The following is a 15346-nucleotide window of genomic DNA, read 5'->3' on the forward strand; positions in this document are numbered from 1 at the left end:
CATTTGAATTCCTTTGACAGTCAGAACTACAAAAATCTGATGAGAGCGTTCTGTTACTCAGACTTGTTGCAACACTGGAAATACGTCTGTCAAAGCTCTTTGAAACTAAATTCGAAGCCGCTTGAAAACATTTAACATCCCTCTCTCGGTGACTGCGACATGTTTCACAATCCGACTTTCGCGCATACTTAAGACGTATTCTTACTAGGGCCTACAATTTTCTCAAGTGGAAGCAGGTTTATCTCTCCCTGGGCTCTTCTGCTGAGATCAGGCCTCTCCAGCAGTGTTAGCTGTTTTATGCTCCATGTATCTGATCCACCAAAGCGCTCTCCGGACCGGGTCCCGAGCCGGCGGCCGTGCTGTTCTTTCTCTGCTGAGGGGGGGAAATGCTTGAGGTATAAACTGTTGGAACAAACAAACATAATCTGGAGAGGGATGTTTTTACCCTTTGAAGGTTTTTCTGCCCTAATCAACATCCAAGTCATGTATGGCACGGGGTCGAGGGTCAACACAACCCCGTGCCGCTGTCTCTGGAACCTGGGTCATCCTGCAGCAATGAGCCGTGCTGCCATGCATTCAGTAGGAAGATGCTGTCACCTAGTGGATTTTATAAGTACAATGAATTAGATTTTTTAAACTCTGCTGCCATCTAAAGGATATTGAAGCAAACCAGTAGGTACAGCACACTTCCAAAAATTAATACTAACCACATAAAGGGATGGAAATGTGTTTCAGAGAGGATCATCATGTTGGAATTGTTCCATTACTGTTGATGCTGATGTATCTGTATATTTAAATGTCATAAAAGCAAGAAAAGACTAATATATTACCCCCAATCTAGTAGTTGTTTAGGTTGTTTATAAAATTATTTCAGCACTTGATGCAGTTAAAGGTGAGCCAGTAGGTACAGTACACTTCCAAAAATTAATACTAACCACATAAAAGGATGGAAATGTGTTTCAGAGAGGAACATCATGTTGGAATTGGTCCATTACCGTTGATGTTGATGCATATGCTTTTATGACATATTTAACTGTCATAAAAGCAAGAAAAGACAAAGATATTAACCCCAATACAGTAGTTGTTTAGGTTGTTTATAAAATTATTTCAGCACTTGATGCAGTTAAAGTTGAACGGGTTTCAACGTGGACTGGACACTTTTCAGTCACAGTATGGAGATATTCTATGAATTCTCATTCACCAAGAGGAATGGTGTTCTATTGCATGTTTTTGGACTGCAAGAGGAAACATAAACGTTTTCAGAATCAAACCGGGAACCTTCTCGCCGTGAGACCAGAGTGCCGACCGCTAGGTGTAAAATGGTAACACAGATGATAGAATCGGCTGATTGAATTGATCAATGGATTTAAATTGCGATGCCACGGAGAGGTTGTATAATGGTAATATTAACCCCACAGCTCTTCGCCACTCCCCAATCAGAGCTTGGTGAAACTTCACCCCGCAGAGACAAAAACTAGATGAAATGTGACTCTCATCACCCGGGGGATGCTATTGTATGTTTTAGGAAAGTGGAACACGGTGATGTGACTTTCCCACAGATTGTGTCCATTGCATCAGTAGCTCATTAACTCTCCAGCCATGAACAAGAGGGAAAAATGTTGTGGAGATTACTGGTTTAGAAGCCGTACCATCATAGGGTTTGGTCGCTTGCTTTTTTTATTGCTTCTCTGGATGGATTTTACTGGTAAGCATTTATACTTTTACAGGAAAATATAAAAATATATAATCTGTGAAAACCATTTAAATCCCTTTTGTGATCACCCAGTCAGCCACCGTTTTTTTAATGATTAACTAATGTTGCTTGGGTCAATAAGACAATACAATCTAGTATCTATTTTTAGAAACATTGTTGTGTGAACTGCTTTCATGATTGCTATGAAATGCTAAATAGGGAATCTACTCGCTGTTACAAAGTACAAGTTCATGTTGAGTTCAAATCTTTTTCAGGAATGCTTGATATGTCCATCAAACCCCTTGGCAGCTTTTATTATCATATTAAAACTGCTGCTATAAACGGTCAAAGAAGCGTCATTTATGACCACAGCGACAAATCAACAGTCTATTTTTAGCTATTTTAGCAGCCAAGTCATGAGAAAGAGAGCAGTGTACTGCAAATATTAGTCTCATCTGAATATCTCTCAAACAGCTAAAACCTCATTTGAGATGACGGAAAACATGTGGACTGAACTATATCTTTTGTTGTGATACAGCAGATTGGATTTTCTTTATTTAAAGCTGGTAAGCGACAATAGACCCATCACCAAGGATCCGCCTTTTTCAAATATCTTTTTCACATCATTTTTACTTTGTTCGAATGAATCACTTTTGACAGTCGACCTCTATTCTCAGCGGAGGTATTCATAGGATGAACGATGGATTGTGGTGGGTTTTCTCTCAGTTCAATGTGCACCGTATCCGTAGCTTCCCGTGGGGAACCTGAGCCTCGGAGGGGAGCAGCTTCCAAGTTACTGCAGGAGCAGTCATTCCAGCCGTATTCTTTCCTCCTGGTTATAAATACATCTATTCTTCTTTCCTGAGGAGCAAACGCCTCCGAGTCCATATTGGTTTCTTGAAACCTGATCAAAATGCATCAATTTTCTGCCGCGGTCTTCCCACGCCGATTGTAGATTCCACCTCTGTGTCCACAGAAAACGCCGTCAGCAGAAGAGGAGGATCTGCATCCACTTCCAATAGAGACCCAGTTTTGCCATTGAAGATTTTGAACGCCTCTCAACTGTCTTCCCTCAGGGATCTGTTGTCAGACAAGAAAATCACAAGTTGGCTATTTTTCCATAATTAACAGCTGATTTCTATATATATCAAATGTGAGGATAAACCTACTGGACCAAGTATTATTTGCAAAAAAAGTTCTTGTGGGTTCAGGTTCAAGGAATCTGAACACGGGTTGATTTAAAATGTAAAGTCTCAAATTTGAAATACTGTTTGCCAATTTCTCAGCTTAAGGTGACCGATCTGAAGTGAGAAATGGAGGTGGAGGTTTGCTTTGGAAAGGAGAGGAATGAAGGTTAGTTACAGCAAGACAGAACATATGTTGTCCTGATGAGAGGGACCCAAGTGGAAACATGAGGCTCTATAGGGAGTGGAGATTGAGAAGATGGAGGATTTCACGTACTTAGGGTCAACAGTCCAGGGCAATGCAGAGCGTGGAAAAGAAGTGAAAAAAACAGGTTCAAGCAGGTTGCAATGGTTGGAGAAAAGTGTCACGGGTAATGTCTCATAAAAGAGTATCAGGTGTAAACATTCCTGAGACCGACTATGCTGTATGGTTTAGAGCAGGGCTGTCAAACTCATTTTCGGCCACATCTGCATCATGGTTGCCCTCAAAGGGCCACATGAAACGGTAACAGTGTAAATATAACCAAATGTAATGTAAAATAAATGTAACTAATCCTTAATGTTAAATAACTGTGAATGTATTACTCATTCAAATCCAAAATGATACATATGCATTCCCATCTTTCTTGAAACAGCCTTCCATCTGCATCAACTTTTCTCTTCCTGGACATTCAGGGATCATTTGTATTTTTCATTTCCACTTGATAATTGCATTGATGTGGATACGCCGCAATCTAATGGCGGGTAACATGAATTGTTGGAAATGTAGTTTATGGTCAATACACATGTTTGACTTATTTATTTTAACACAATCAGACCCTTTAAGAGGTTCTCGTGGGCCACATAAAATGGCATGGCGGGTCACATTTGGCCTTGAGTTTGACACATGTGGTTTAGAGACGTCGGCATTGAGGAAAACACAGGAAGCAGAGCTGGAGGTAGCAGAAATTAAGATGTTGAGGTTCTAGGATAGAAAATATAACAGCAGAAGGATGCTGAGGTTAGAAACTGCCAGGCAGGACGTTTATGGATGTATTGAAAGAGGATAAGAAGTTAGTTGGTGTGAGAGAAAAGGATGCAGAGAAGGCAGAAGCTGATTTGCTGTGCTGCAGGAAAAAGAAGTTGCATCACATATTGTATGCTCAAAATGTATATTAATGTCTGCAAATGGCAATTCCAAGCACAGAGTTAATGACCTTAAGTTTTCCAGTAAGAGCGATTCTTCATTAAACATTAAATGCTTCGTTCCCCCGCTGTCTGACGGTTAAGATGCTTCACTGCGGGGGGGGGGGGTTCTCTGCAAGACTCTGCAAGAACTCTAAAAATCTTTATGCTAAGATTTCAAGAAAGCACTATTTCTAAAAAAAAAAAAAGAAAAAAAAGGACTTTGTCGTATTCAAAAAGGCCAGCAGTGAGAAAAATTCTGAAATACACTGTGAAGTTCAAACATCGATTTCTAAACAAGCAAATATTCGAGGTGTTGCGCAAAAAAAAAAAAATTGTTTAGGTACAAAGTGTGCTTTGACTTTCAGGTTGTGGTTTGTTAAATTTTCAGAGGCAGCAAACAAAAAACAAAAAAACCCACATACAACTTTGGTTTTTCGTTCTTACGCTATTCCATGGTTCACTGACAGGCCGCTATCTTTCTGTATCTTCTAATTGTGCTGCGTCCTTTCGGAAGGAGAGCAGTTACTTGGACTTTATTCAAAGTAAACAAAAAACGGGGTGGCGGGCGAGGGTTGTGTGCTTTATTTACAGGTACTGATGTGATCAGATCAAATACTCAGAGTAAAGAATGAGTGAAGCGGCATGCTTGTCTTTTTTGATTTTCTCTTCAGGTGAAAAAAATGGTGGATAGAAAATGGAGATAGAGAGCGCAATGCTTAAATAATATTTTAATAAAATCATCCCTATGTGCACATAGATGTGACCACAGCTACCCGCAACTTTTACTTGGTCTTGAGACATTTGTGCTAAAATGATTTCACATTCGTAACGGAAACGACAAAATGTTTTATGGCGATGCCAAGTTTATTTTTTTTCACAGTTCGCTTAGGACTTCGTGTCTCTCTCGATGGTCCCAGTGAGTTTCTGGACCCTCAGATCCTCCTCTCCCTGAACAAAGAGGTGAGAATCAACAGAATAAACAACTTGCACGTAACAAAAAACCCAGGTTTTCAGAACAAACCACACCGTCTAACAAATCAATGAGTCAGTCTAAAGGTCAAAGGTTTTGGTCAGACGTTCTAGTTCATAGTTTATCATTTATTTACCTGTAAACAATGGGGCAACAAGTGATATTGTTTAATTTGTATTTCAGTTCATGAACTTGGTGGAATTTCAAAATTACGGCACTCAGTAATTAAGGAACGGGCCTGAATGGATTAAGAGATTAACGTCTGGGGAACTCAGAACTCTCAATGGAGCGGGCAGCTTCAATGTGAAAGGCATTTATGACCTTGTGGAGAAGTCAAGCAGTGCTTAAGCCTTTTGAGTGAGGAGCTCTGTTGTAGCTCTTGTGTTGATTTAACATATATATTTTTGCATCCTCTTTCTGTATTAAAGGCGGGGATCCACAACATAGGAGGGAAAGATGGACTGTTCTTGATGCAAATATTGCAGATCAGGAGGGTTACCCCAGCACCTTGAGATTTCACTACCTGTGGAGGCATGAAGACACACACGCTCGCCACTTTTGTGATGCTTGGTGATGAAAACAACTGTTTTTTTTCATGCAAATGTAATTGCGTGTGATCGCTCAATAAACATTAACTTCTTTATCTCCAGAGAGCCCGTGTTGCATTCAAATACTCGACAACAGGCCACGCCCATAAAAGCCAAGGAGCCTATGGAAATTGAGGTTTGGGCTTTAAGTCCGCCCACAAATCCAAGTAGCCAATGGGAATTGGTGTTTGGGCTTTAGGCCCGCCCACAGCCTCAGATAACCCGGGGAAGTGACACGGTTCTCGCCGGCGGGTCGTGAAGTGGAGGCGGCGGCGGTGGATACTTTGACAAGATTAACTAAAATTGGAAAAGTCCCTCAGAGATGTCCGGGTCCCCGGAGGACTCCCTCCCCGAGGAGGAGAGGGAGTTCCAGAAGGTCATAGCTTTGGTCGGAGGTAAAGAGAAGGTCTATTTGGTCAGTGATGCCTGTAAAAGCAAAGGGACCGCCGAGGAGGACGCCGGGTTGATGGAGGAGTTCATCCGCGACGTGTTCGAGGGCGGCGGTCGCAGCGGGCCGGAGACGGATGTCACCACCTGTCCGCCCCGGAGCGGAAGAACGGCGAAGCGGGAGGTGGACGTCCATAGCCCGAGGCGAGCGATACACTCCCCGGTGATTATATTCCTCTTCAGGCAGACTTTCGTCGGCGACGTCGCCAACGAGGTGCGAGTGAGGGAGATTCTCAAGGACGTGAAGGCGCGGACGAAAGGTGCGCGGCCGGCGCTCGTCGGATTAGTCCGCGTCACGCAGGACGGCGAGCGGAGCCGCCAGTGCGCTCTGCGCCTGGAGAGCCTCCTCCGCGCCGTGTTCCACAGACACCCGCCCGACACCGTGTGGGTCGGCTGCTTCATCCCCAGCGCGAAGGAGACGACGCTCAGCATCAAGAGAAACGCCTGCAGAGTCATCCAGGCTGCACAAACAGCAGGTGTAATAATACACTCGCTGCCTCCTTTGGTTTCCACACGCAGAAATGCCAGGAGCAAACTGAAATGTTTACTTTTAACACTCACACCCAGATTGAAATGTTGTGCTCTGTTCATAAGCTGAATTTTGAACTGAAAAAGTATCCACATCAAACGCTCAGGAAGTAATAATAAATCAGGATACTCTTTAACCTGGATACCAGGCTGCTTTGGTGGAATGAAAATAACCACAAACACTGTACGCACCCACGTAATCCAGATATTTTCTTAATAATACTTTAATGAAAATATAGGTAATTGAACTAAGAGTATTTGAGTTTAAATGCTTTTACATTTGATGCGACTGGGAATTGGAGAAGTATGAGTGCGGCGCAAAACACTAGTGGTTTGTCTAAGTGCACCCAATTAATGAAGGTCAGCGCATGGCATTCACAAGACCACTCGTTTGTGCACACATTTTTTCTCCCGGTCATGCTTGCAAAGACCAGAGAACAGAGAGAGCATTCATGAAACAAGAAAGCCCCGAGGTAAGCTGCCAACTTGTTAAATGCTTATTGTTGCCTTTCAGATAATACCAGGGATAGAGGGAACTCGCTTTTGTGGCCATTCCAATGTTTGTCCAAGCCTCAGGGAGGAGGAGTTGGAAGACCGGACAACAGCACAACAGCCAACAGAGAGAAAGGTAGCAGTAACCCGCTGCAACCACACTGCCTGGCCAAAAAAAAGTACATTTTGATTTTCACAAGATCTTTATCCACTCTCAATCAAGATGTGTCGCGTTTCAAGCTACATACTGTAAAGATTCTCAGTTCGGGAACATATACTGTAAGGCAGGGGTGGGCAATTATTTTGGCTGGCGAGTCACTTTTAATTTTCAATTTTTGTGCATGGGCCTACTAGGTATTATGGAAATTTAACGAAATGAAAATTGAAATCTAAATATTTACATTTTTTGGCATTTTATTTCAACTTTGAAATCGTTAATGATCATGTAAATGCTCTGACATTATTTTGTAGGCAATCATCCATACGAAAGTAAACAGAAGGAAGAAATAAGGAGTTTCTAAATTGAATATTGATTGAAAATATTTATTAAAATATTCAAAGAGACTAGTTTGGCGGGCCGGATAAAAAAGCAAAACAGCCGAATGTGGCCCGCAGGCCATAAAATGCATTAATGGAGAAAAATACAAATGCAGCATTAAATTCAACATTGACATTTTCATCACAACAAATTGTGATTTTGTACCTTTTCAGTAACATTTTAAAGGCTAATTCAAAATAACAAAAATCCATCTTGTCATTGATTCATTTGATTTCTACTTTCTCATGTAATGTCACTTGTGTTTTGCAACTGTTTTATAATGACTTCAAGATTAAATAATGGTGGGGATTAATTGTGCACAATGTATAACAGCTTTTAAATCTTTTTTTTTTTTCCGTCTTTTCAGGTGACATCGGAAGTATAGAGGAAAGTATTCCTTTGAACAGCAGTTCCTTATCCACTGGGCGTCTTGAACAATCTGTGGTGGGAGAATGCTGATGTCATGAGACCTGACTCGTTCCTGCAGGGCAATCACTGCAGACTATGTGGCTTCTACAGTGAAGGAAGAAACTCGTGTGAGACAGGGTCCCTTTTGGTGCTCGATATCACCCTTGCCAAGCTTTTGTATTTGAACTGCAACAATGTAAAAATAGTAGCTTGAGAAACCTGTTACCATTCTTTGCTGACTATTCTTTTCGCTGATGTTCACACAAAGGGATACAATCTTTGCAAAGAATGTCGAGTTAGTCCCTGTCATACACGTTGTATGACATTGTTGACAGAAGTTCTTAAAAATAGACCAGCTTATTGCCGGAAATGTGGCAAAAATTCTGAGGCTTTGGAAACGTGATGTCACAATACATCACATGGCGGCATTATGTACTCAGCTCTTTGAGACACCACATGGCTCCAGGTGCTTGCTTCAGCTTATTTGTACTAGTTTACTGGAAAATGTATCTAAATATTGTTTCGGAGGACACATTGACTGACTTTTTATTTTTCCAGGTTAAATACTTCATAAACCTTGTGCTGGCTTAGTTTATTAATCCAGCTAAAGACTTAATATATTGTGCCTATAAATTATTTTTTTTTTATCATTTGTAAACAAATCTGAGAGTCAATCACTAATTGTTTTGTTTGTGTTTGTGTGTTCAAAATTGCCTATGTATATAATTGTTTGAATAAAAAGTTTTAATTTATGGTTTTGCAGAGTCTCTTTCTCTCTTGATATATATATTAACTTATTAGATATTCACCTGGAATTTTGAATAATTATTTCCATCAGCCAAAAGAAGTGTTATGTCATCTTAAGTCACCCTATGTCCAACCTCTTTAAATAAATGTTCTTTTATCATAGACTAACTGAAGTGACAATATAAACTCAGGGAATTCATTTTTTTTAGACATGATCAAATATGCCAGTTGAATGACCAAGTGTTTCATGGCTATTTTTACGTTACATCTCAATTTCTTGAACATTGGACTTTTTGTAGCGATATCAGTGAGGGGGCAATACTTAGTTACACAACTGACATGACCACTATGATGGAAATTTAGTGAAGTGCCGAGAAAATAACGTTAGCTGATCCATGTAAGTTGTCATTTCTGCATGATTATTGTCCTCTATTGAATAAAGATTTGTGTTAATGAGTAAAATCTATAACACAGCTCCTCCAAGCGTTTATTCCCACGGTCTAACCTTGTAATGCGAAATAACCGAATCACGGCAAAGTGCCTTTTAAAAAGCCGGTCAGCTTAAGTTGTTAATTTGTTTTATTTCAAGACTCTATTAATTACTAGAAATCATTGTCATTACTTAAGTTCATTTGGAAGGTGATACTTATTTATCCCAAGGCACAATGGATAATATATTTTTTTTTTCTCACTCTAAAAGTCTTTTTAGTTAGGCTTCATTGAGAACAGCTATATTTGAGGTCCTTGAGAAGGGGGCTTACTGTCCCGTCTTGGACAAAAAGAAGTTAGCTGGGTTTGGTTCTACTGTCGTGCATTCCCCGATACTCTAATTATTCTAAAATACAAACCGTTATTGATCCAAATATTTACACGGAATACCCCCGTCGAACCAGAGTTGTAGGGTTGAGGGGGAATTACGAAGTCAACCATGATAACATCTGCCGGTAAGTCAGAGGAATTTCTTTATTTTGCTAGTTGTCACTGTTGCTAGCTGCCATTGATTTAGCTGAGTCACACAGCTAACCGGCAGTTGACGGTTTGCTTTATTAATGTTCTTTCCGAATCATTTCGTTCGAGCATTTACTCATAGTTCGAAAAACAAACTTAAGATAACTTATCAGAAATTTATTTTCACAGAATTAGGCTGTAAATTTGTAGTATTTCAACCGTGATCAGTGTCAGGTATTTGGGACAGGATCAAATGTGATTCTTTCGTTCTACTGTATTTAAGTTTTTGTCAAAGTTATACTTATTCGTTTTTGTCAGTTGTTTTGAGCCCAATTATGTTTTTCATTGAGTGCATCAAATACTTTTTTTTTTTCATCCCAAAGCCTAAAGTGTTACTTGAAGATCCACTTGAATATTACCAAAAGTAAATGCTATTAAATGCAGCTTTTTTTTTTTTAAATGATTTCCACTAATGTTGAACTCAAGTAGGCATGACATCTATTTTTGTCATTTTAAATGTTGATATCTTTAAAAAGAATGACAACTACTTAGTCCTCGTTGTAGGAGAAAGTATCATGGACTATTGATTTAACTTAATTATATTTAGATATATTAAGCTGACTATTGCCATGTAAGAGTTTCCACATGTGTGTGCTTATATTTTTGTTGTTTAATTTTTAAAGCTGGGATAATTTCGCTCCTCGATGAAGAGGAACCACAGCTGAAGGTATGACTTAGCACTAAAATGGCCTGCCACAAGTTACCAGAGAAAACATTTAAGTCATGATTTTTTCTACTTCCGGCGCTGTCTTTTTTTCTACTGCCGGCGCTGTCTTGGGTGGCTGCCTGCCAGAGTTTCTCATCTCATCTCATATGATGGCCATAAACACTTACCACAGTTCAGTTTGTATAAATCTAAGCCTGGCTCCCTGAGGCCTTGAAATGTAACATTGAAAGGCAACTAGATTAATAAAGTAACCAGATTACGTGTTGTAAAACTTTAAGGAGTTTATTTACACTCACTTGAAGTGGTTTAGTCAATGGTCATCACTATAGGTGTTATAATTGCAGTCAATACATTGCAGCATTTTTGAGTAACTGCAATTTCACAAATTATGTTATTACTGGTGAGCATTTCTATCTGGAAAAGGAAAGAACAGGACCAAAGCCATTTTTTGTTGTGAAAAATCTGATTGGTTTGGCTATTGGTGCTAATAGTTTTATAACTTGCTAAGTGCTTGTTCATTTGTTTAGTTTTCTTTTGATTTAAGTTAATTGCCCCATTCCAAACATTTTTAACAAATGAGTTATTAAAGCCTTTATCAATAGCCTTTATCAAATATTCATTAATGTATGAATGAAAAGTTAGTGTAAAATTTATTGCCGATAATATCCTAAACTTTCAGGTATAGCATAGGAAAACCTTTTGCATTTCGTTTTATAAAATATTTTCTGGTACAGGTAAATGTAATTTTTTTGTTTGTTTTATCTAAAGGAATTCGCGCTGCAGAAGCTCGACTTCCTTGTCAATGACTTTTGGGCTGAAATATCTGGGTCTGTCGATAAAATGTAAGTATTATTGAAATATATAGTGATGTAAGATATGGATATGACAGGAATTTTACTTACTGTAAATATTTACATTACTGAAAGTAAACTTTGTTATGATAATAAAGGGTTTCAAACCTGCAGTAACTGATGATTATTATTTTATTATTATAATTGTGGGTACTTTGGGGAGATGAAACAATGTGTGTGAAATCACAATGAAATACCATTTAGAATAGAATGGAATTTTTCATTAGTCCTTTCACTGTGGGGACATTTCAATTCACACAGAATGCATTTTGTAACCAGTTTCTTATTCGCACAAGAACAATAATAAAACAACTTGAGGAAATATATATAGGGTTATTTTCGTCCAGTGAGTGTATTCAGGGCTAATAATTGCTAGCTTTATTGGGATTTTGTTATGCTGAGGCTGAAAGCAAAGCCAATATGACCCCTGTGTGTCAGAAGGAGTTAGTTACAGTTTATCTGCTAATCACCCTTGAAATAACCCGTCTTAATACTCTTATGCCCTGTGGTACAATCTACTAAGTTTGCCATAAAAAGTGACATTTTATCTGTTGACTATAACATTTTAAATGAAGCCCTGAGTTTACTAGTTTTGTTGTGCTTGTATTTTATGCTTACAGTGAGGTCTTGTATGAGGATGAGACCTTTCGGAGCAGAGAGTTTGCTGCTCTGGTGGCCTCTAAAGTTTTCTATCACCTTGGGGCCTTTGAGGAATCTCTTAACTATGCCCTTGGTGCTGGAGATCTCTTCAATGTCACTGATGACTCAGAATATGTGGAGACCATTATTGGTGAGTGATTGAAACTCTTATTGTTCATGGTTTATTATTGACCTTTTTTTCCCCTTTCTAAGACCGTGGAGTCCCACAGTTAATCCCTTTTTATCTGCTTCTAGCCAAATGTATTGATCATTATACAAAGTTGCGAGTGGAGAATGCTGAATTGCCAGAAGATGAAGAAAGGAAAAGCATTGACCCACGCCTTGAGGGCATTGTCAACAAGATGTTTCTGCGTTGCTTAAATGATCACAAGTACAAACAGGCCATTGGCATCGCTCTGGAGACTAGACGCCTTGACATGTTTGAGAAGACCATCTTAGAATCGGTAAACTTTGTTGTTGTCTTTTAAACTGATTTGAGTTTGTCTATTCATTTCAATTGTATATATTGAAGTTGAAACACAATTATAATTTTGAATTTTTTCTCTTCATTTGTAGAATGATGTGAGTGGCCTTCTCGCCTATAGCTTGAAGGTTTGCATGTCCTTAATGCAGAACAAAAAGTTCCGTAATGAGGTCCTGCGTGTTCTAGTGAAGCTCTACATGAACTTGGAAAAGCCTGATTTCATCAATGTCTGTCAGGTAATTAGACACCCTAGTAAACTTTGTTATTAAGCAAAGCATCTTCGCTATCAAGGATTATTCCTGCATATCTATCTGGAGATCTATTCTCTCATCAGAGTGTTTAGTATGTGAACATTTGGACACTGAAACGTTTTCACCAGTGCAGACTTGAAAACAAAACCCTCCTTTTATTTTTCTACTATGTTCATCTTTTATGTTGATGAGTTCAGTCATTTCATACACATGCCATGATTATATATTACTGCTGTACTTTTTAATATGATATGTGGTGATTCTCATGGTTACAATTCTGCTTTGATTTTCTTTTTTTCCCCTCTAGTGCCTGATATTTCTGGATGACCCACAGGCAGTCAGTGACATTTTGGAAAAGCTGGTGAAGGAGGACAATCTGCTGATGGCATACCAGATTTGTTTTGACCTATATGAGAGTGCTAGCCAGCAGTTCCTCTCCTCTGTCATCCAGAACCTGCGAACAGTTGGAACACCCATCCCAGCTGTTCCAGGCTCTACAAATACAGGCACCGTGTCCACACCAGACAAAGAAAGGTGGATACCAGAAGCACAATGATGCATTCTCACAAATTAAGTTCTACACTGCAGCACCCAGTTCTAAGAGTTTAGTTTTGATCTCATAATGGAATTCCTGCCTCATAGTCTAACCATAGTGAAACACAGAAAGTCACTACTAAAATGATCATCATTTTTAAAGTAGTCATTGAATATTTATAGTATGAAGTGAGAGCATTGAATAAGAGTGTCTTCTCTGTGTTGAAGTGATGCAATGGAGACAGATGAAAAAGCTGGCAGCTCACCTGCTGGAAAGGCAGCAGAAGTTGTAAGCTCTTTTTAGCTTTTGTTTGCATTCATTGCAGTAATTTGTGTAAGCCACCTTCTATACTGCAGTTAAACGGTCTTGTGGCTTCCTTTTTGTTGTTTATAGAAAGATGAGCCTAAAGACCAGAACGCTAAGATGATCAAAATCCTTAGCGGAGAGATGGCAATTGAGCTGCATCTACAGTTTTTAATCCGAAACAACAACACAGATCTTATGATCCTCAAAAACACAAAGGTGAGGAAAGCCTGATCCTCTACAAAACATCACTTGCCTTACTGACTACATAGTCTGATGGAAAAGACATACCAAAGGAAAATTTCAAAATAATCTGACAGTTTATTTTGTGGGTTTTTTCATTGTTTGTTTTTCTCCCATATGTTCTCCCCCTTCAGGATGCGGTTCGAAATTCAGTTTGCCACACAGCTACAGTTATAGCTAACTCTTTCATGCACACAGGAACAACAAGTGATCAGTTCCTCAGGTAATTGTACCGTCAAAATACTAATGCAAATATTTGGGTCGGGAAAAATTAATGTAGTATGAGTCACTTTAAAACAACGTTTTTTTTTTTATTTTGTTTGCTATTAGAGAAAACCTGGAGTGGCTTGCAAGAGCTACAAACTGGGCAAAATTTACAGCAACAGCAAGTCTTGGTGTCATCCACAAGGTTACTTTACATCACATGTATAACATGATTGAAATATTTTAAGATTATGTTAATGTAGGATTATTTACCTTTCTTTTTTAGGGTCATGAAAAGGAAGCACTTCAGTTAATGGCCACCTATTTACCAAAGGACACCTCCCCTGGCTCTGCTTACCAGGAGGGTGGAGGTCTGTATGCTCTGGGACTTATCCATGCCAACCATGGAGGGGATATCATTGACTACTTGCTCAGCCAGCTAAAAAATGCCAGCAATGATGTGAGTTTACCATTCATGTTTTTCTTTCCCCTCTTAATTGAATTCAGCACACACCAAGTGTGTGATCAGGAGAGTCTGAGGTTGTTTATATTTATTCAATTACATGTCACTACATATTTTTCCAAGTTTAAACAACATTTTTGCAAAAGGTCATTTGAATCTGAAAAAATAATGCATTTTACAGTGTCATTTTCTAGGATTATTACAAGCCCAATTTTTTAATGTCCTTTTAAATATCTTACTTCTTAGATTGTCCGTCATGGTGGTGCTCTTGGCCTTGGTTTGGCTGCTTTGGGAACTGCCAGGCAGGATGTTTATGACCTTCTCAAATCCAATCTTTACCAGGATGATGCGGTCACTGGTATGTAGACCCTTAGCTATGTTGGGTTTCAAGCACCTCATTGGTAAGGTTCTAAGAAAAGCATATTGGTATCGAATCAAATTTGTAACAGTAGAGAACTCATGGAATACACAATTAATGAATTTTGAGAGGATGAGTACAATGTTTAATTAACATCTATTACTTTTCATTAAGTCTGATATGGGTATATATATAACAATGGTATTTTGTACTATCCATGTGTAAACGAGTTTTCTTTCTTTCAAAAACAAAATTGAATTAATGTATTATTTGACATCCTAGGTGAGGCTGCTGGCTTGGCCTTGGGGCTGGTCATGCTCGGCTCAAAGTCAGCTCAGGCTATCGAGGATATGGTAGGCTATGCTCAAGAGACACAGCATGAGAAAATCCTTCGCGGCCTGGCAGTGGGAATCGCTCTTGTTATGTATGGACGTATGGAAGAGGCGGATGCCCTGATTGAGAGTCTCTGTAGGGACAAGGTAAGGCCTGCAACTGGGGCAAGTAATGCATACAATGAGGTGTGTCTTATTTTCCAAAAAACAGAATTGCAGTATGTTTTATTTTGCATATCTTGTAAAC

The 15346-nt window shown here is 39.2% G+C and overlaps 2 protein-coding genes and 1 long non-coding RNA gene across 4 annotated transcripts in view; all 3 read left to right on the forward strand.

The window, feature by feature from the left end:
- The first annotated feature begins 1601 nt into the window (after positions 1-1601).
- Positions 1602-5353, forward strand: LOC147226025 (uncharacterized). The gene is made up of 3 exons (XR_015107285.1): positions 1602-1705; positions 2670-2798; positions 4925-5353. It is a non-coding gene; the product is annotated as an uncharacterized LOC147226025 (long non-coding RNA).
- Positions 5354-5827: 474 nt separating this feature from the next.
- On the forward strand, positions 5828-8766 carry LOC147226026 (uncharacterized protein C2orf72 homolog). 2 transcript variants are annotated; one of them, XM_086162038.1, is made up of 3 exons: positions 5828-6520; positions 7091-7204; positions 7974-8766. In XM_086162038.1, exons 1-3 carry the CDS (start codon positions 5924-5926, stop codon positions 7989-7991), a joined length of 729 nt encoding a protein of 242 aa, XP_086018164.1. In that variant the 5' UTR covers positions 5828-5923; the 3' UTR covers positions 7992-8766. The 2 variants fall into 2 exon arrangements, with proteins under 2 accessions (XP_086018164.1, XP_086018163.1); XM_086162037.1 differs by having other exon boundaries at positions 5829-6524.
- Positions 8767-9523: 757 nt separating this feature from the next.
- The window catches only part of psmd1 (proteasome 26S subunit, non-ATPase 1), a 33025-nt gene continuing 27202 nt past the window's right edge, over positions 9524-15346 (forward strand). Inside the window, exons 1-14 of the mRNA XM_086161612.1 lie at positions 9524-9705; positions 10393-10436; positions 11205-11278; positions 11908-12077; positions 12182-12390; positions 12503-12646; positions 12969-13195; positions 13424-13484; positions 13590-13718; positions 13877-13965; positions 14073-14151; positions 14233-14406; positions 14656-14767; positions 15050-15246. Coding sequence (XP_086017738.1) covers positions 9690-9705; positions 10393-10436; positions 11205-11278; positions 11908-12077; positions 12182-12390; positions 12503-12646; positions 12969-13195; positions 13424-13484; positions 13590-13718; positions 13877-13965; positions 14073-14151; positions 14233-14406; positions 14656-14767; positions 15050-15246 — 1725 coding nt within the window. The 5' untranslated portion in view covers positions 9524-9689. The remainder of the gene's footprint in view (positions 9706-10392; positions 10437-11204; positions 11279-11907; positions 12078-12181; positions 12391-12502; positions 12647-12968; positions 13196-13423; positions 13485-13589; positions 13719-13876; positions 13966-14072; positions 14152-14232; positions 14407-14655; positions 14768-15049; positions 15247-15346) is intronic.

Source organism: Fistularia commersonii, chromosome 16 (genome assembly GCF_037954325.1).
Source record: "Fistularia commersonii isolate RoL2024-O1a breed Wild chromosome 16, RoL_Fcom_v1.0, whole genome shotgun sequence".
Classification (NCBI taxonomy): Eukaryota; Metazoa; Chordata; class Actinopteri; order Syngnathiformes; family Fistulariidae; genus Fistularia; species Fistularia commersonii.

What these genes read in the sequence shown, in the direction of transcription:
- LOC147226026 (XM_086162037.1), top strand. Translation starts at nt 5,924, where the DNA reads ATGTCCGGGTCCCCGGAGGACTCCCTCCCCGAGGAGGAGAGGGAGTTC. An exon ending in CCAGGCTGCACAAACAGCAG is followed by an intron (nt 6,525 to 7,090) that starts GTGTAATAATAC and finishes GTTGCCTTTCAG; the next exon opens with ATAATACCAGGGATAGAGGG. An exon ending in AACAGCCAACAGAGAGAAAG is followed by an intron (nt 7,205 to 7,973) that starts GTAGCAGTAACC and finishes CCGTCTTTTCAG; the next exon opens with GTGACATCGGAAGTATAGAG.